This window comes from Balaenoptera acutorostrata, chromosome 9, assembly GCF_949987535.1.
Source record: "Balaenoptera acutorostrata chromosome 9, mBalAcu1.1, whole genome shotgun sequence".
NCBI lineage: Eukaryota > Metazoa > Chordata > Mammalia > Artiodactyla > Balaenopteridae > Balaenoptera > Balaenoptera acutorostrata.
Window position 1 is genome coordinate 57245446 of NC_080072.1, and position 21929 is coordinate 57267374.

The window sequence follows — 21929 nt, forward strand, 5'->3', positions numbered from 1 at the left end:
TCTAGCCTTCAGCCTTATTTCTAACTTCTTTAACAGTGAGAAAGCTGGCTCCCATTATCTACACTTCATTTATTTGTATATAGTTTTATTTGTATATAGTTATATATAGTTTCTGAATTGCTAACATGTACCATGGGGAGGGTTTAGAGTGGGGAACAGAATGTGCACACATTTTAAAAGTGAAAAACTCCCTTCTCCATTTGCTACCAATAGCCAGAATTCAATTTAAGTTATATTAACATTATACTTCAGTTATGTGATTGATTGCTTACATAGGCATATGTGGACTAACCTGGGCACCTGATTCGATTTATCACATCATTTCTATCTTAAAATATAATCTAAATTTCAAATAACAAAATTAAAAATAAACTTTTAGAATTCAGTTTACTTCTAAAATGATGATTGTCTCTATTCTTCAAGAAAGGTAAAAACCCATTAAAATAAATACTACTACGTGAGATTTCCAAGCTTCAGGCAACGATCCCACTTATTTTCACTAAAGCATCTGAAAAACCCGATACAGTTCTATACTCATCTATGAATTTATTGCTTTTCTGCTGTAAGCTCAAAGAGAACAAGGACCACATCTAATTCAGCATCATTTCCCTACCACTTAACACACAACAGCTGCCTAACATTTTTATTTGAGGATTATGCTTAAATATCTAGCATAAGAAATCCACCATATTTGGGATCTTCAGTTTCCAATGTCATTCTCTTTGCCACAATAACCAGCAATGGGATTTTCAGAGCAGTTATTAAGATAACCAAATAAAAATCCTATGTGTGTTCCAAGAAGGGTGCAACTTTCTCTATCTCCTGGATGTCATTTCTGCTCACCTCATTTTACTTTTCATTTCTTCACACCCCTTTGTCATTGACGTCTATTGCTGCCTCAGTCAAAATGCATTCTCTCAGTATAAAAAAATATTAGGAAATGGTAGGGAAAGAACACAAATATTGATTTTTACTTGATTTAGGGGGCAGAAAAGACCACTATGTCAATCTTCTCTTTGCCTTTCTCCACACAAAAGTCTTGACCTAACTTTTATAGTTTGATGATCATAAAAACGCTTAGAAGGGTCTTCTCAGTGTAATTTTGACAACTGTTCTTCTCGGAGCTAAAGTTATTCTCTGGGTCTAAGTTATATCTTTTACTTGAACCCTCTGAAACTACTGGGATTTGATAAACTTCACTGATTTGGTTTCCAGATATAATTTTCACATTTAGGAAGAAAACTGCAAGTAAACCACAAACAGCTTAACCCCGGCACACAACAGATATCAGGAACTGTGCTTGGCAACTTTACATAACTTATTTCTGCTCCCATACAACTCAACCTATGTGGAAGTTTCTTTCTTTATGTCTCTTTCTACTTAATAGGTGGAGCTCGCTTTTAAAGTCAAATCTATTCCAAAGAACAGAACGGTTGCATAGAATTGAGCATAACAAGAGTGTTTCCTCAATAGGTTCTTTAGAAAGCACTTATGAACTGCAAAAATACATATATAGGTTAGGAACTGGTTTTCCTGATTTAGGCAATCTTTGAAGAACTTACTTCCTAAATAAGAAAGTCCCATGTAAATCTGTCACTATTTTTCTGAATATATCTGGTCTATAATTATCCTCCTAAATTTTTTTTTTTACAACTGTCCACTTTCTAAAGTTTAAAGCCCTACTAGGTTACTACTTGACTTACATGTTTTTACAGAAAGGCAACAGGCCCTTTAGGTCTTACTTATTTAAAGCTGCCACTTCAGAAATATCATTATAAAGTAACTTAAAGGAAAAGAAGAAAACTTTAAAGGAAAAAAACAGAATAGAAATATTTGAATAAACTAATTGATCTGTGAGAAGAGATTATAGGAGTGCATGCTTAAGTAGAGGAAATATCAATATAAAGCCAGGTAAGAATGAAAGCAAGATCCTAATCCTCCCTACAGTTGGGTTATTATCTGCGAAACAGAAATAAAGGCTATTTTGCACACATAAAACTGAAATCATGATCAAACCCAGAAGTTAGGCTGCTTCACACCACAGCATGCCAATAATTTGAATACTGTCCATTTAGATCAGGTACATACTAGTTCAGGATGGTTTGGAAGGCCACATTTTTTGCATGGTTCATCATCATCTGCTAGGATGGCATCTTCACTTTCCTTTTCTTCCTCCTCTTCCGAAGCTGCAGATGATTTTTCACTGTCAGACCCTTCACTTTCATCATTGCTGGAATATTTCCACCTGCCACGTGTTCGAGAACCAGTCCATCGAACTTTGCCTTTGGGTTTTACCTTGTATAAAATAAAACATTAGGATAATCTGATGTAATAAGAATGTTAAAAAAACAGTTCTGATTACATATGCATTGTAGAATATTTAGTGAATATACAAAGAAGAAAAGAAAAATTATTGTAGCTTCATCCACAGATATACCTACTATTAAATTTTGGTATATATTTCCATTAATTTTTTCTACTTTTTGGAAGGGAGAATTATAATGAACATTCTGTCTTATAACTATTTTCCCTAGTTATAAAATAGTCTCCTAACATCATGTGTGTGTGTATATATATGTATAAGCCATCACATAGCTATATTTATCCAATCCACTACTAGACAGACATTTAGGTAGTTTTCCATTTTTCACTTTCATAAACAATGTATCCTTGCAAATACAAACTTTTACACACACTTCTGTGGTTAGGATAAATTCCTTGAAGAGGATTCTGGGTCAAAGGTCATGCGCTTTTCAAAGGCTCTATAATAGAGCGCTGACTATATTCTCACATATTGTTACATAAAAAATTTAATTCCCATATTAGTGATGAATTTAAAAAATTTAATGGGTCAAAAATACATACAAAAATCCTGACAAACTTAAAAAATATTATTCAGAGAATAACTTTATAATGTTGGGAACTGCTTTTTATTGGCTGGCTTCACAATATTTTAAGTCATATTTCTGTTCACTCCTACAGTGTAAGTCCCCACCAGAGACCAAAATAATTCTAACAACAGAAGGGGAAATTTTTTTTAAGTAAAAATTCTAAAATTTAGTATTTCAGGGAACAAAGGATCACTTGCAATTAAGAACAATCTGACCACTTAAATATATCAAAAACAAAAGTAGCACTTTTAATTACAACAAACTCCCATAGGCTAGCCAAAGACTTGTACTAGATTTTGCTTAAAATAAGAGGGTCATAGAAAAAAAAAGTTCTGGCTCTATGACTAATGATTAAAATGGGGACACAGAGGCACTCTCAAACACTGGCAATGAGAGGGTACATTAACTGGGCCTTTTCTGGAGGGCAATATAGAGAAAGCTATCAAACCTTAAAACACATATGCCCCTTGACCCAGCAATTCCAATTCTAGGGGTCTATTCTAAAGAAATACTCACTCATGTCCAAAAGGATCTTCAGTGCAGCACTGCCTGTAATAGTGAAAAATTGGAAACGACCTAAATGTCAATCAAGCAGGGAGTGGTTAAATAAACTGAGGTACACCCACGCTATGGAATACTACGTGGCCACCAATAACCAAAAAGTACACTATATCTACTGATATGTAAAGAGTTCAGACACACACTGTTAAGTGAAAAGCTCATAGAAAAATACTTTGATTCGATCTATTTTTTAAAAGAATGGGAAGTATTTACGAACATGGACATGAATATATGGAAAAAGGACTGCAAAGAGATGTAGCCCAAACTGTTAATAGTGTTTCTAAGGAATTTTCATTTTTCAATCATACAGGTTAGGTATTACTTGGATAGTTTACAATACAGAGAATATATTTCTATATTGCCTACAACAGAGAAAAAGTTTAAAAGATGACAGGATTATACAGTCTGAAATTTAATGTCTGGAGATAACTACTAAGAAAAAACATCTCAGATATAGGAAGAGAGGCTTTTTTGTGGTTGTTGTTGTTTTAGTTATCTTTGAATGAGCTGATTTAGCCAAAAGCAAACAGGTACAAACACTCAGAGCCAAGTATTTCTAAGAAAAATTAAAACTCAGAGTAGAAGAAATTTTACCTTGGTTACTTTAGAATTTGTATCCTTCTCTGTTTTTTTCAAACTTTCTTTTTTCTCAGTTTTTTGCAAAGCTGCTGACTCTTCTTCTACTTCATCTTCTCCTTCCCCTCTTTTTTTATCAGCTTTCTGATCTCTGATTTCAGCTATTTTTGCTGTGGGTCTAGATATTCTTGGAGACCTCCTTAAAGTACGACCCACATTTGTTTTCTCTTCTTCCTTTTCTGTCTTCTCTTGCTTGGTTTCTGGCTCTAGAATTTTAGGAGGAGAATCTGGCTGCTTCTTCCTACTGGATATCCTAATTGTTAATTTGATGCCCTCTTTCTGCCTTTCAGAGGTTATTTCTGTGTTTTCTGAGGCAGTGGTTTCTTCTTCAGGAATCAACTTATATTTAAATTTGCTTTTTTGCATAGAACCCTTTGTCTGAGAAGGATCACCTGTGCCAGAGGTCTGGGCATTGTCCATATCATCCACTTCTACCTTTGTGGATTCAGAATCCACTTTTAAAATTTCTGGGTCTATTTTCTCCAAGGACTGACCTTCAGTGGAACTGGTATTCTGACACTCTACCACTTCTTTTTCTGAGGCTAGTTTCTCACAGTGCACAGTCACGTTAGATGATGGAGAAGTTTCAGCTGTCTCGGGAGACCCTGCGTTTACTGATTCTACAGTACTCTTTGGAACCTCCTCTGGTATTGGACTCAATCTTTGTGTGTCTTTATCAAGAAAAGTCTTTTTGGACTTCTCTAACTTTTCAAGACATTCTAGGACTGGTGTGCGCTTATCCTTCTTACTTTTGGGAGACCTCTCTTCAACTCTCATGCTACAGGATTCAGCAGTAGATAAAGCAGATTTTAAAGAGAGATCCTTTGCTATTTCAGTAGTCTCAAGAGAGGTTTCCATTTCTGGAGGACCAGTTTCCTCTATGTGCCCTTTGTGACTCTGTGTCTCTAAGGCTGATATTGAACTATCTGCATCTTTCCCTAAAGTGACCACTTCTTTCTCAAGATCACCTATTTTCATACTCGTTATGACAGAATTTAAAGACTCTGCTCCATTTCCCTCCATGATGACACTTCTGTCCTTAGAGGGGCTACAGCTATCTTCCTTTGTATCATAAAACTTCATCTCCATCTGTTCTGTCTTAAAATTTGGAGTTACCCTTTCATCACTAACTTCTCCATTTACCAGCTGTTTCCCTTCATGACCAAAAGTAGTGATTGTAGAGATCCTTTTACAAGTCTCTTCCTCTTGTTTTATTTCATCTTTAAAAAACTCTTTTGTTGGAGTAACTGATTTACACAAAGGTCCTTTGATTGGACTGTCAAAATCATCACTCAGTTTAATTTCTCGTTTTTTTAGTGGTATCTTGGCCTGCTGGTCATTTTTAAGTTTCTCGGTTTCCTCAGTAGACTTCTCAGTGATTTCTTGAGAAGATTTAACATTGCCAGCAAAATCTAGCCTCTCAGGCTCTAGCTTCTCCATGCTACCTTTGATATCTCTAGGATCTGCTCTACATTCCTTCACTTCGACTTTTATGGGTTTGACATTTTCCTTGAAGGAATCACTTTCTTCTTTGATAATCTTTTTTTCTTCGCTTTCTGGCAAAGGTTTTTCTAGCTTCACTATGACTGGCAGTTTTACAAGTTCCTTTTCATCTTCTTTTTCTATTTTCACAGTAGTCTCTTCTAGAGCATTGGGTGTAGAACAGTTTTCTGAATCTACTGGCTGCTCTTCACTTTTCATCTTTTCACTTTCCTTCTGTTCCTCTAAAAATCAGAAAACGTTCACATGAATCTAAGCATTCAAGATTATAAAATATATAAGGCATAACATAAAATATATTAAAATATATTTCCATTTGAAGTTTCTCTCTTAAAAGAGGTGGCTTCTGTCACTGGACATCTGACAATAAAAAATAAAATCGGACAGTAAAGAAAATTACCAAACTCTGAAGTACAACTTTTAGATATTAAAAAAACTATTGTTTAGAAAGACTCAGGTTTCTGCTTTATACTTTTAGCTTCAATGTTCTCAATGAAATATAAATATTTATACAGCTCAAATAATTTATTCAAGCTCCAGTGATGGCTCAAAAATATGAAACTAAGAATATATCATAAAACATTTCCAAAAGACCATATTTGTTTTAAAACCTGACAACTGTTCTTCTTTGCAAGTCACTGAGCACTTCATTTCACTGAGGTAACATGAGCAAGGCAGTGGGAAAATGTTTTATGTTTTATTCAGGTTATAAAAGTAACAATTCTGTACAGAAAATGAAAAACAGAGAAACAAAAAACATGCCCATAATCCAAATACCCAGAGGCAATCACTATTAATATTTTATTTTAGGTTACTTCCTTCTAGTCTTATATATTTTTGAGAATGTTGGGATCATGCTGCCCCATTTTTCTCACTGAAACATTAGCATTTTCTTATGATATTAAATGCCTTTACAGAAATTGGACTTAATTATGTAACATCTCTCAATATGGTTATATTACAATTTACTTTATCAAATGCCATTACTGAACATTTCAGAAGTTAGTATTTTATAAGGAAACTATTTGTGTTTATCTATCAACTCCTCTTTTTACCTTATCGGCTATATATTTCCAACTTTCACGGAGTACCTAATAGTGCAAATTTAAATATAACAAAAGTATGGGGCTTCCCTGGTGACGCAGTGGTTAAGAATCTGCCTGCCAATGCAGGGGACACGGGTTCGAGCCTTGGTCCGGGAAGATCCTACATGCCGTGGAGCAACTAAGCCCGTGCGCCACAACTACTGAGCCTGCGCTCTAGAGCCCGCGTGCCACAACTACTGAAGCCAGCGTGCCTAGAGCCCAAGCTCCGCAACAAGAGAAGCCATTGCAATGAGAAGCCCACACACCACAACGAAGAGTAGCTCCCGTGCACCACAACTAAAAGAAAGCCCGCGCTCAGCAACGAGGACCCAACGCAGCCAAAAATAAAATAAATAAATAAATTTATTAAAAATAAATAAATAAATATAACAAGAGTCATATTTAGTAAATATCATAATCTTTGAATGGAATTACAGAGAATGCATATATGCTTTAAACTTGTGCTCAGGGAATCTGAGCAGTGTTTTCAGAATTCTTTAACTACTAATTTTACCTAAATTTTCCTCACCCTATCCTTGCAACTGAAAAACCTCAATTCTAAACGAAGTTTTAGCAAGATAGGAATTAAAAACTTTTTTCTGAACAGATTCTTGCCAAGTTGATACACCAGACAGAGTTTCAACGTTTTCGTGGGAATAAAATATAATAGACAGAAGTGAGATGAAGTAGGACATATTCTTTAAAGTGATAATTCAACATTTCTTTTAAAAAGTTAAGTACTTTTATTACAAACCACCATTTCTTTTATGTTCAATCATACTGCAAATAAAAAATTCAAGAACCACTGATAACTACTGAGAACCTGAGATTAGAGTATTGCACCTCCCTCTTTAACTGTCATATACTTATTTAACATATGCATGTCACTAAGAAAATTAAAGACATGACAGAAATTACCTAGTTTGAATGTCTTCCCTTTCCCATTGATTAAGTAGGTTTAGTAAATTCCTATTCATTGAAATTGGTTAATGTATCAGGAAGTCTAATTAAATAAATATCTTGGTTAACAATTAAAATACAGATTACCATCTTTATAAATAACTTTAGCCTAATACAAAGAGCATACTAAACACAATTTCATATTTTTTCTATATATTTTGGTTCAAAAAGCAACTCAGGATTCTCACTGTGACTCCCACCCAAGCTAAAATGACACTTTGCTTTTGGGGTGGTAAACGAATAAGTCCTTTAAACTGATTTTGATTTGAGTAACAACGTGGCAAAATAAAATGAAGAGTAACATTAGGTTCAAGACTCCTAGATTCAGTAATCCTAATTCAGCTAGTGGTGTATCTTTAGATATGTCACAAACTCTCTGATCCTCATTTCTTCATGTATAAATAAAGCAGCTGGACTAAGCGACCTCAACAATTATTCTTCACTGGCTTATATTTCTCTTAACCCCAAAATATTCAATATTTTTTTTTGGCTTAGTTCTTATAAGAGAAAAACATAACAATTATAACTCTAGCTCCTGTAGATCACATGGATGTATCCCTAAAACCGAAGACACAAAAACCATGACATGAAATGAAACTTTAAGCACAATCATAATTGGTAAAAAGGTCATTCAGTTATACAAGCATTTTCAACAAGTTCTGTCAAAAGGAAACTAACTATAAAGGAAGATCCAAATGAGTTTAAGAGACATGAAATTTGAAGTAACAAAACTCAAGGAAAAATTTACCTCTAATATCACAATGCAACAGCAACACTGCTTGACAAACTTAAGGTGATTCAAGACAAGTGTTACTTACTGTGGGTTTTTAAAGCACATTCATTCATCTACTCAACAATTATCTATTAATCACCTATTGTGGGCTTTCCCACCCATCCCAATCACTATGTAATGAAACACTGAATGTTCTATGTAAGTTAACACTGAAGGACATTGCTAGTTACCTATCCAGTATCAATCTCCTCTTCTTTCTTACTACTACAACTCTGATTTTGTTCAAGAAAGTACTTGCCTCTTCAGACACCTTATAGCTAAGGGTCATGTGAACCAATTCTGGCCAATGAGATGCATGAGGAAATCTACTGGGTGAGACTTACAAGGTTCAGTTGACCTATGCCTTCTGCCCCTTCCCCTGCTTTTTGTCCAGAGTCTGCACACAATACCTGGAGAGGGAACAATCAAAGCCACGTGCTAAGGATGGCAGATTAGGAAGGGTACTTGACGGCTTCATGGAGCTGCTGAACCAGACCTGAACTGCTTACCACATGACTTTTTTTTTTTTAATTTATTTATTTATTTATTTATTTCTGGCTGTGTTGGGTCTTCGTTTCTGTGCGAGGGCTTTCTCCAGTTGCGGCGAGCGGGGGCCACTCTTCATCGTGGTGCGCGGGCCTCTTACTGTCGCGGCCTCTCCCGTTGCGGAGCACAAGCTCCAGACGCACAGGCTCAGTAGCTGTGGCTCACGGGCTTAGTTGCTCCGTGGCATGTGGGATCTTCCCAGACCAGGGCTCGAACCCGTGTCCCCTGCACTGGCAGGCAGATTCTTAACCACTGCGCCACCAGGGAAGCCCCCACATGACTTTTTATTACAAGAAAAAAATTTAACTCACGCTTGTCAGAATGGCCATCATCAAAAAGAAAACAAACAAATACTGGTGAGGATGTGAAGAAAAGGGAACCCTCATACACTGCTGGTGGGAAAGTAAACTGGTGCAACCACTGTGGAAAACAGAATGGAGGTTTCTCAGAAAACTAAAAGTAGAAATACCATATGACTCAGCAGTTCCACTCCTGGGTATATATATCTAAAAGAAACAACAACACTACTCTGAAAAGATACATGCACCCAATGTTCATAGCAGCATTATTTACAATTGCCAAGGTATGGAAGTAACCTAAGTGTCCATGAACAGATGAATGGATAAAGAAGATGTGGTAGATATATGCAATGGAATACTACTCAGCCATAAAAAAGAATGAAAGTTTGCCATTTGCAGCAACACAGATGGACTTGGAGGGCATTATGCTAAGTGAAATAAGTCAGAGAAAGACAAATACTGTCTGATGTCACATATATGTGGAATCTAAAAAATACAACATATAGCATTATTGATATATATCAATAAATTTAAAAATCTTTTATTTTATATTGGAATATAGTTGATTTACAATGTTGTGTTAGATTCAGTGTACAGCAAAGTGATTCAGTAATACATACACATATATCTATTCTTTTCCAGATTTTTTTCCCATTTAGGTTATTACAGAATATTGAGTTCCCTGTGCTATACAGTAGATCCCTGTTGATTATCTATTTTATATATAGTAGTGTGTATATGTTAATCCCAAACTCCTAATTTATTCCCCCCCCCACCTCTCCCTTTTGGTAACCAGAAGTTTGTTTTCAGAGTCTGTTTCTGTTTTTTAAATAAGTTCATTTATATCATTTTTTTTTAGATTCCACATATCAGTGATATCATATGATATTTGATCTTTCACGGTCCAACTTACTTCACTTAGTATGATAATCTTTAGGTCCATCCATGTTGCTGCAAATGGCATTATTTCATTCTTTTTCGTGGCTGAGTAATATTCGATTATATATATATGTGTGTACCACATCTTCTTTATCCATTCATCTGTTGACGGACATTTAGGTTGCTTCCATGTCTTGGCTATTGTAAATAGTGCTGCTATGAACATTGGGGGGCATGTATCTTTTTGAATTACAGTTTTCTCCGAATTTATGCCCAGGAGTGGGACTGCTGGATCATATGGTAGCCCTATTTTTACTTTTTTAAAGGAAACTCCATACTGTTCTCCCTAGTGGCTGTACCAATTTACATTCTCACCAACAGTGCAGGAGGGTTCCCTTTTCTCCACACCCTCTCCAGTATTTATTGTTTGTAGACTTTTTGATGATGGCCATTCTGACTGTGTGAGGTGATACCTCATTGTAGTTTTGATTTGTGTTTCTCTAATACTTAGCGATGTTAAGCATCTTTTCATGTGCTTTTTGTCCATCTGTATGTCTTTAGAGAAATGTCCCTTTAGATCTTCTGCCCATTTTCTGATTGGGTTGTTTTTTTTTTATATTGAGCTGCATGAGCTACTTGTATATTTGGAGATTAATCCCTTGTTGGTTGCATCGTTTGCAAATATTTTTTCCCATTCTGTGGGTCGTCTTTTCGTATTGTTTATGGTTTCCTTTGCTGTGCAAAATCTTTTAAGTTTAATTAGGTCCCATTTGTTTATTTTTGTTTTTGTTTTGGCCACACCCGTGCGGCATGAGGGACCTTAATTCCCCGACAAGGGATCGAACCCATGCCCCCTGCAGTGGAAGCAGAGTCTTAACCACTGGACTGCCAGGGAAGTCCCTGTTTTTATTTTTGTTACTCTAGGAGGTGGATCCAAAAATATATTGCTGGATTTATGTCAAAGAGTGCTCTGCCTGTGTTTTCCTCTAATAGTTATATAGTTTCCGGTCTTACATTTAGGTCTTCAATCCATTTTGAGTTTATTTTTGTGTATGGTGTTAGAGAATGTTCTAATTTCATTCTTTTACATGTAGCTGCCCAGCTTTCCCAGCACTTGTTGAAGAGGCTGTCTCTTCTCCATTGGATATTCTTGCCTTCTTTGTGGTAGATTAATTGGCCATAGGTGCGTGGGCTTATTTCTGGGCTTTCTAGCCTGTTCCATTGATCTGTATTTCTGTTTTTCTGCCAGTACCATACTGTTTTACTGACTGCAGCTTTATAGTATAGTCTGAAGTCAGGGAGCCTGATTCCTCCAGCTCCACTTTTCTTTCTCAAGATTGCTTTGGCTATTCGGGTCTTTTGTGTTTCCATACAAATTTTAAAACTTTTTTGTTCTAGTTCTGTTAAAAATGCCATTGGCAATTTGATAAGGATTGCACTGAATCTGTAGATTGCCTTGGGTAGTATAGTCATTTTGAGAATATTGATTCTTTCAATCCTAGAATATGGTGTATCTTTCCATCTGTTTTGCATCATCTTCGATGTCTTTCATCAGTGTCTTACCATTTTCAGAGTACAGGTCTTTTGCTTCCTTAGGTAGGTTTATTCCTAGGTATTTTATTCTTTTTGATGCGATGGTAAATGGGATTGTTTCCTTAAATTCTCTTTCTGATCTTTCATTGTTAGTGTACAGAAATGCAACAGTTTTGTGTGTATTCATTAATGAGCTCTAATAGTTTTCTGGACTCAAAATATTGAAATTATCATTTGATATTACCAACATGTATCTAATGGACAAATAATATGAGCTGCCTTCACTAAAACATCAGTACTATCATTTTATTGCATGTTAAAGGGATATGAACTGGTGCCAATCCTTTTGTAACTTATTTAAAAATTACATGGTAGATATCTGCCAAAAAGGTATCAAGAAGTTTTTTATAATTAAGTATAACAAAATAAAGCCACAGGGGACTTCCCTGGTAGTCCAGTGGTTAAGACTCCACGTTCCCAATGCAGGGGGCCCGGGTTCAATCCCTGGCCAGGGAATTAGATCCTACATGCCACAACTAAAGTTCCCACATGCCACAACAAAGATCCCACGTGACTCAACTAAAAGATCCCGCATGCCCCAACTAAAAAAAAAAGATCCCGCATGCTGCAACGAAGACCCTACATGCCACAACTAAGACCTGGTGCAGCCAAATAAATAAATAAATAAAAATTTAAAAAGTAAAGCCACCCACAGAAAACAAATGAACCACTTAATAAATTATTAGAAGGCAAACAGGAAATAGAACCCTGTCAGCACCCGAAAAGCCACACACAAGCCTTTTCCCGATAGTAATTCCTTCTTTAACAAGTATAACTATTACCTTGACTTTTATATTAATCACTTCCTTATTTTGCTTTATAGTTTAGTTTTACCTTTTATTTTCTTTTTTAGGTCTCTTTAACCTACTATTGTTCCTCCATCCTTTATTTTTTTTGCAATTTATTTGAGTCACCAAATCAAGTAATTTGATGGTGACTCAATTCTATAATTTCTGGATTTTGCTGACTGCATTCCCATATTCCTCTGTCCTTTTTTCCCTGTAAATCATCACTTTAATCTATAGCCTGCATCAGATTCAGGTTCAATTTCTGTGGCAAAACTACTTCAGTGGTGGTATGTTCTTTATCAAGAGGCATTAATGTCTGATCATCTCTTCATGTGATGTTAAGAGATGTTAATGCTGAGTATCTAAAACGTTTTCTCATTAGGGATTACAAAATGATATTCCCATTCTGTCAATCTTCCATCAGTGATTATAAACCCTATAAAAATAAACTTTACTAATTTATTGTTTTGTTATACAGTGGTACAGTTAATACTGAAAAGTCAGGATTAAAGTTCAATTCTTTTTGTTTATTTAACAATTTTCAAAATAATAATTTGGTCTCCACTGGCATCCTCCAAAGGTAACCAGTTTTTCTATTAGTATTATGATGAAGTCATAGGTTTAAGACATATTCAATGTGTTTTAATCCACTACAGTTATTTTCCTTGTGATGCTTAAATTGTCCCATCTTAGACAATGGAAACCTTTTTAAGTTGGCTCTTGAGTCTTTCTGAAATGACTTTGATACAGTCCATACTACTTGGAATGACAGGATGTTTCTTGGCTCATTATGCCCCAGAACTGGAATCAGCCACTTTTCCAAGACGCCTTGGTTTACTTTAATGGGAAACTGTATTTCAAGACCACGATCTGGGTGCTAAAGGATGCTCACTGCTACTGGGTTGGCCACTGTTTTTAAGTCTTTTCAGTGGACGGTGCTAGAAAATAATAAAATTAACCCATGAGTTCATAATGATATTTGTTTTTCCTTAACTTTTCTGTCTTACATCTTATTTCTTTTTCCCACACTGAGAATCTTGGTTTTCAAGGACACCACAGATGATATAATTAGAACATCAGTTATTTTTTCCTCATATTATGCACGTTTTCAGAATAACAATGACACCACCATCACCAAAGTGATTTAATGAAAGGTTCACAAGTTTTTTGCATGTACTCTTCCCATTCTTTCTCCATTTGTTTTGTCTTACTATAGCTCCACTGTGAAAACACATAGCCATTAAAGACTACATGTTCTCTGTATCTGTCATTTAGGTTTAGTTACATGTAACTACCAAGTTAATGCTCACCCAACATTCTTTTTTAAATCTTTATTTTGAAATAATTTTAGACATATAGATGTGTTACAAAAATAGTTCAAGTACATCATCACCCTGTTTCCCCTAAGTTAACAACTTACATACTCACAGCACAATTATCAAAACCAGGAAATTAACATTAGTAAAATACTATTAAACATAAACAGATTTTATTTAAATTTTGCCTTTCCTCCCAACCAACCCCCCATCAGATCCTTTCCGTTTGAGGATCCATGTCTCATTTTGTTCTTGTGTTTCCTTAGTCTCCTCCAATCTGTGACCATTCCTCATTCTTTCCTTGTCTTTTCTGATCTTGACAGTTATTTTGTAGAATACCTCTCACTTTGGTCTTGTTTGATGTTTTCTCTAGATTAAGATATACATTTTTGATGAAAAATTTCACAGAAGAATTGTTGTGCATTATATCAGAGGGTACATGATGATGTAAATACCTTGATCATTCGGTTACAGTGGTGTTGTTGGCTGCTCATTCCACTGTAAAGTTAACCATTTCCCCCTTTGTAACAGGTAAATGTCTTGGGGAGATACTTTGAGATTATGCTAATATCCTGTTTCTCCACAAATTTGCACCCACTAATTTTATTGTCTGTCAGAGATCTTGCCTGCAACAATTACTACTGCAGTATTTCCCTAATGGTAAATTTGTTATTATTCTCATTCCTTCTACACTGCAGGGAAATGTAATCCCTGCAGTGCAAAAGGAATTAATTGATATTCACCTGCAGGGAAGACCTGTCCCTTCACCTCAATTTATTTATTTATTCAATTAGGTACTTATATAAGTAGGAACTCATAGGTATTTCTTTTATTCTAAGATTTAAAGTCTATCATCATATAAATTTGTTGCTAAAACAGTTCTGCTTTCACCACTGAGAGCTCCTTCCAGTTGGCACTGTGTACTACTGAGATGCCTAAATTATTTTTTGAATATGTCCTTCATTTCTGTCATTCTAAGATATTCTAGGTTTATCCTGTATTTTCCCTGCCCATCTCCTGAATCAATCTTGTCTTTAAGGGGCACTAATTCCTTTTAATGGAAAACAATATTTTGAAATAAAAATCTAGAAGCTAACAGTGCTCATTGCTACTGGGGTATCATTGTTCTTAGATTCCTCTCATGAACAGAGGTAAGAAATACATGTATGTATATTAAAATGTACAAATGAATACTTTTATATTTATTTCTATATCACCCACCATTGAGGTTTTGTTAGTCTTTTTGGCTATCTGAAGCTCATTCACTAGAAGATCCCTATAAAAAGACTCATGGGGAGTTAGGTCTTCGATAGCAGTTTACCTGTAGTCTCTATCTAAAAGTCAGTTTGGCTAGACATAAAATCTCTGGTTCACATTTTTCCCCCTTACATATGTTATGGCATTTTCTTCTGGCATAAGTCATTGCTTTCAAATATAGTGATGGCAGTCTTATATTCTTTCCCCTATAAGTTACCTGGTCTTTTTGTCAGGATTGCCAAAGTACTTTCTTCAAAGCCCAATAATTTTACTAGAATATGTCTTGATGTTGGTTGTTCTGGGTTGATTTTCCAAGGTACGCAGTGTCTTTTAAATACGTAGTCTCATATCCTTTTTTTATTTCAAGAAGTTTTGTTAAGCATAGTCTTTAGCATTTTTGTCTGTTCCCTTACTTTGGTTTTCTTTTTTATGGACCTCTGTTGGATTTTCACTGCGTATCTTCAAATCCTTATCTCTTTCTCTCAAATCTTTATCTCTTTATTCATTTGCTTTTGTTTTTAACTTTTTAAAAAAACACACACCTTTCCATCTGCTATTTATTAAGGTCAATAATTCTTGTGTTTGTTGACTCAGATGTTATTCATAGATTTTTGAAAAATCATAACTCTACCACCTATTAAGTTTTCATATGTTTAGTAAGAATGTCTTTTGGGTAAGCTTTCATTCTCTGCAGTGATGTTATTCTACCTCTTATTCTCTTTTGTTATTATAATTCTGTGGGATTTGACCTGGATCTTTTTTAGTTGCTCATTTTCATGGCAAGTAGACAGTTTTTCTAATTCCACAGCTATAGAGCTCTGCATTTTTTATATTAAAAATTAAAGTGGGGGGCTTCCCTGGTGGCGCAGTGGTTGAGAGTCTGCCTGCTAATGCAGGGGACACGGGTTCGAGCCCTGGCCTGGGAGGATCCCACATGCCGCGGAGCAGCTGGGCCCGTGAGCCACAACTGCTGAGCCTGCGTGTCTGGAGCCTGTGCTCCGCAACGAGAGAGGCCGCGACGGTGAGAGGCCCGCGCATCGCGATGAAGAGTGGCCCCCGCTTGCCACAACTGGAGAAAGCCCTCGCACAGAAACGAAGACCCAACACAGCCAAAATCAATCAATCAATCAATCAATCAAACATACGCATCTGATTCAAGATCCTCATTAAAAAAAAAAAAAAAAATTAAAGTGGGGCTTCCCTGGTGGTGCAGTGGTTGAGAGTCTGCCTGCTAATGCAGGGGACACGGGTTCGAGCCCTGGTCTGGGAAGATCCCACATGCCATGGAGGAACTAGGCCCGTGAGCCACAACTACTGAGCCTGTGCGTCTGGAGCCTGTGCTTCGCAACGGGGGAGGCCACGATAGTGAGAGGTCCGCGCACGGCGATGAAGAGTGGCCCCCGCTTGCCGCAACTAGAGAAAGCCCTAGCACAGAAACGAAGACCCAACATAGCAACCAATCAATCAATAAAAAAATCTTAAAAGCAGAAACCTACCATTAAAAAAAAAAAAAAAAGAACTACCAGATTTTATTAAAAAAAAAAAATTAAAGTGATTTACTTTATGAGGTCACCTAACTCTAGCCTTCTCCCATACTTTTATTTGCACCTTCTTTTCTGCTTGTCTCCATTGTCCCTATTGTACTTAATTTAGATCCTATTCCCAGCAGATTGCACAAAGCTCTGTGTGGAGTTTAGTCCTGGAAGGGAGCTTTGGCTGGAGAAATTTGAGAAGTCATAAGGCCCAGAGTACCGAGTCCCTTTAAGATCTTAATTTCACATACTGTTAACAGTTTTTTATTTTTGCCATCAAAATGTTCCTTTTATAGGGGAATCTGTAGAGAGTCAAAAACCACGCCACTGACATTTTCAAAAAATTATGAATGATAACTTAAATTATCACCTTCTGATTCTAGTCACAACAAACTCAATCAGAAAAGAAAACTTCAACAGTTTCTCTAATCGTGAAATGTTTTTCTTTTCTTCTTCCTCCCTTCTCTCCCTTCCTTCCTTCCTAGAGTGGAATGAAGAGCTAGTATAATACTAAAAACTAAATAATGATGGTATTCAATTACAAAAATTGTATGAATATCCTGAGCATAGATGCCCTGTATACAAAACTATTCTTTAAAATTCTATCAGGCATTTTCAAATTGATAGAATTTTAAAGAATGGTTTTGTATAAATAGGGCATCTACACTCAGGATATTCACATAATTTTTGTAACTGAAGGTCATCATTAAGTTTTCAGTACTGTACTAGTAAACTTTGATTTAGTAATTTATCCTGTAGCTATTCTCTCCACTCTGTCAGTATTACTTCAGGAAGGCAAAGTAAACAATATTAATTATTCTCCTTAAGACTGAATTCAGGGCTTCCCTGGTGGCGCAGTGGTTAAGGATCTGCCTGCCAATGCAGGGGACACGGGTTTGAGCCCTGGTCCAGGAAGATCCCACACGCTGCGGAGCAACTGAGCCCATGCACCTAGAGCCCATGCTCCGCAACAAGACAAGCCACCGCAATGAGAAGCCCGTGCACTTCAACGAAGAGTAGCCCCTGCTTGCCGCAACTAAAGCAAGCTCACGCGCAGCAAGGAAGACCCAATGTAGCCCAAAAAAAAAAAAAAAAAAGACTGAATTCAGAAAACCTATTTCGGAATGCAGGCCATAACATCCATTTCTAGACACCAAATGCAGTATAGGAAAGTGTGCCAGATTATCCCTTAACTGCTACATTTCCTATTGAACCAATTTCACAAAAAATGAATAAATCAACTCATAAATTGCAATATCAAAAATGTTTCCATTGTATCACCAACCCAATAAATTGGAGTCTTTGGGAAAATATTAATTGATAAGGTAAAGATCCTTCCCTGAATGATATTAAAAGTTTTAATCCCTCCCCCCACCAAAGCTTCTTAGCAGCACACCATGACTAGGCCATCTATGTGCCATGGGCTAAGAAAAGCTTTTTTCCTTCTCCTGAGAACTTGACTGTTGGTTAAGTTCTGCTCCTCTTGTAAACCAAAAATTGGAATGTCAACTCAATCACTAGGCCACAGAGCTCATGTTATCAATAACTTCTAACGGACGAACTACATCTGGATTGAGAAAAAAAAAAAAAAATGTAAAGCACTGAGAACAGTGTTGGCACATTGTGATGATATACGTGTCAGCTATTTTATCCACTACAATGTAAGCTTCACGAAAGCAAGGATTTTACTCTGCTTTGTTTACTAAATTCCCATGCCTAAAATCATGTTTGGCACATAGTAGGTGCACAATAAGTATTTGTCAAATGAATGAATAAGAATCATTTTGCTGTTAGAATAAGAGAAACAGAAGAGACACTATTTAAGAGAAAGAAAAAAACCAGAGAACTAAATGTCTTGCTCCTCCCCTCCTTCGCTTTTTCAAGAGATGTCCTCCCTTACAGACTTTCTTTTAATTGTACTGAGAGTCAGAACATCAGCATTCACTGAGGAATATTTTCAGAAACAGCTGTATGAAAGCCATTGTTGTCCAGTTGGCCCTCTGCATCCTCAGATTGAAAATATTCAGAAAAAAAATTCCAGAAAGTCCCAAAATGAGAAACTTGAATTTGCCACACACAGGCAACTATTCACATAGCATTTAGATTGTATTAGGTATTATAAGTAATCTATGGATGATTTAAATGAAGTATACGGGAGGATTTGCATAGGTGATATGCAAATACTATTCTATTTTATATAAGGGACTTGAGCCTTCTTGGATTTTGGTATCAGCAGAGGTTCTGGGACCAATCCCCAGAGAGACCAAGGGATGACCATATTTGTTTTCAAGGTTAGGAGAAGACTGCCTTTATATCCTTGATACTCAAACTGTGGTCCTCTGACCAGCAGCCTCAACATCAACTTGGCCTCTGTAAAAATGGTGAATCAGGTAAATCAGGTAAATCACTAGGTAAACATCATGCATATTAAAATTTGAGAAGTACAGTTCTAGATCACTCTAGTTAAAGGCATAGGCTTTACAAGAATCAGAGTTCAAATCTAGACTCTGACACATTATTATCTATATGACTTGGGCAAGCTTATAAACTTCCAAATTCCTTCATCTGTAAAACTGAAATAATAATAGTACCTCAAAGAGCTGCTAATCCTTTTATTAAGAGGATTAAATAAAAATGCACATGAAGCATTTGGTAGGCTCCAAAGAAGCAGGACATGCCCAATAAATGTTAGTTGGTGTTATTGTTGAAATTCCACCCCCCGCCTATAAGGCCCCCAACAGTGAAATTTTAGAATTAAATACAAGAAAGAGCTTTACTTTATTGAGGAAATAGTTTGTTTTTCTTTCTAATTTAAACTATACAATGACTCCCCCTTCAAAATCAGTGTAAAATTTAAGTTCACTTAATAGGAATAATTGCCTCTTAAATTTCTATTGCCTTGACCTCTTTGGTCTTGATTTAAATACATTGGAGAAGAAGCAAACAGGAATGAATGACCAAACTGAATGACCAAATGAATATTAAGTCTAAACTCAGAACTAATCCTTAGGGATGCTACTAAAAAAATCTGGAAAATTCAGTAACATTATATAGTAAACTTGAAAATTGCTAAGAAAGTAAATCTTAATGGTTCTCATCACAAGAAAAAGTTTTTTGTAACTTTGTATGGAGACAGATAATTACTAAATTTATTGTGGTGATCATTTCACAAGGCATACAAACGTCAAATCATTATGTTGTACCCCTGAAACGAATAATAATGTTATATGTCAATTATACTTCAATTTAAAAACATCTTAAAATTCAATAGTGGGTTTAGACTACTTCAAAATTATTAAGTTTTACTGATGTAGGCTACAAACTGAATTTTAAGATATAGAAAAGAATTTTTCAAATCAGAAATATGGCTTATGAGTAAGACCACCAAAGATATTTGAAATCATATAAACACTGGTCAAAGGAGGACAATAAGCAGGATTTTTGCTAAAAGCAATGCTTAATATGTACGAACATTATACCCTACATTAAAAGGCATAATTACTTGTTTTTATGCAATGCTTGCAGCTAGGGGATGACTTTATGGTTAATTCCCTCAAAGCAGCAAATAAGGTAAAAACATATTGCTTTCAGGTTCTAATCAAAACAGTAAAGGAAAACTAACAGTAGAGGAAGAAAGCATAATAAGGAGAGCAAATTCTCTCCCCTGTCATTAAAAGGTATGTTATCAACAAAAAGTATTAACTAAAATGATGTTAGACAAAATTTCAGTTGGTTTCTCTGCTTCTAGAAAAGTTAGGACTTGGTTCTGTCCTTCTAAAAAGATTACGATTTGATCTGCTCAGTTAAGCATACTAGGAAACTCAATCAGGAAATCAAGTTTAATAATTATAATTCTTGTAGACTTAAGGATTTGCTAAGGGCAACCCAGAACAAAACAAATAAAGAAAACCAATCCACACCACACACACACACACACACACACACACACACACACACACACACACACACACAATTAAAGAACTGGCAAAGGACTTGAATAGATATTTTTCCCGAGAAGATATACAAATGGCTAAGAAAAGGTGTTCAACATCATTATAGCCAATATGAAAAGGCAAATCAAAACCACAGATACCACTTCACATACATTAGAATGGCTATTATTTTAAAACAAAGAAAAGAAAGTACAAGTGATGTGTAGCATGTGAAAAAATTGGAACCCTTATGCATTATTGGTAGGAATGTAAAATGGTGCAGTGGCTGTAGAAAACGGTACGGCAGATCCTCAAAAAATTAAAAACAGAACTATCATCGGATGCAGTAATTCTACTTCAGGTATATACCCAAAAGAAGTGAAAGCAGATATCTATACACCCACTTTCATAGCAGCATTATTCTCAATAGACAAAAGGTAGAAGAAACCCAAGTATCCAGTGACAGATGAATACATAAAATGTGGTAGATACACACAATGGAATATTAGCCTTAAAAAGGAAAAATTCTGATACTTGCTACAATATGGATGAACACTGAAGACATTAAGCTCAATGAAAATGAGACAGTCACAAATGGACAAATACTGCCATGATTTCTCTGAAATAAGGTTCCTAGAGTTAGTCAAATTCATAGAGAAAGAAAGTAGAATGATGGATGCCTGGGGCTGAGGCGAGGAGGAAAGGGGAATTTGTGTTTAATGAGTACAGAGTTTCAGTTGGGGGAGCTAAGTCTGGAGATGAATGGTGGTGACAGTTGCACAACAACACAAATGAACTTAATGCCATAGAACTGTACACTTAAAAATGGTTAAAATGATCAAATTTTATGTTATGCATATTTTACCACAATAATTTTTTAAAAGTTCACTAATATCTTGTACTCTTAAATTAGTAACAGATATTATGTTTTGATGATATGAACATTTTTTATTTAAATTTTTTAAATGTTCAATATAAAAGACCAAAGTCCTCAATGGTTTTTTTGCTGCTGCTTTTTTTTTTCATTAAATAAAAGGAAAATGTACCTCCTTTTACAGGAAGGGTTAAAAATTTTCAAATTGAGGGAATTTCAATTTATATAGCTGGGAAGAGGAGTAGAAAAGAGAAGAAATTACAAAACAAAGCAAAACAAAACACACAAAAAAAACCTTGTTTAGGTGTTTCTTCCTCCTTTTTAGTCTCCTCATCCTCTAAGCTGGGACTTTCCCGGGAAGAGTTGTCCTGTTGGCTAGAGTTTTTCAATAGTACAGGATCAATTTGTGCTTTCAGGAGCGCAAGAGTCTCAGCCAACTCGTTTCGATTTCTAAAAAAGTGGAAAAAAAAAAGACAGCATAAAAATCTTTCTTGTTTTCTAAGACCTG

The 21929-nt window shown here is 35.8% G+C and overlaps 1 protein-coding gene across 1 annotated transcript in view; it reads right to left on the reverse strand.

The window, feature by feature from the left end:
- Window positions 1-21929, reverse strand: part of RSF1 (remodeling and spacing factor 1) — a 180944-nt gene that overhangs the window by 26742 nt on the left and 132273 nt on the right. Inside the window, exons 5-7 of the mRNA XM_057552345.1 lie at window positions 21717-21871; window positions 4047-5812; window positions 2089-2295 (exon numbers count right to left, since the gene is read on the reverse strand). Of these exons, the coding sequence (XP_057408328.1) occupies window positions 2089-2295; window positions 4047-5812; window positions 21717-21871 (2128 nt within the window). The remainder of the gene's footprint in view (window positions 1-2088; window positions 2296-4046; window positions 5813-21716; window positions 21872-21929) is intronic.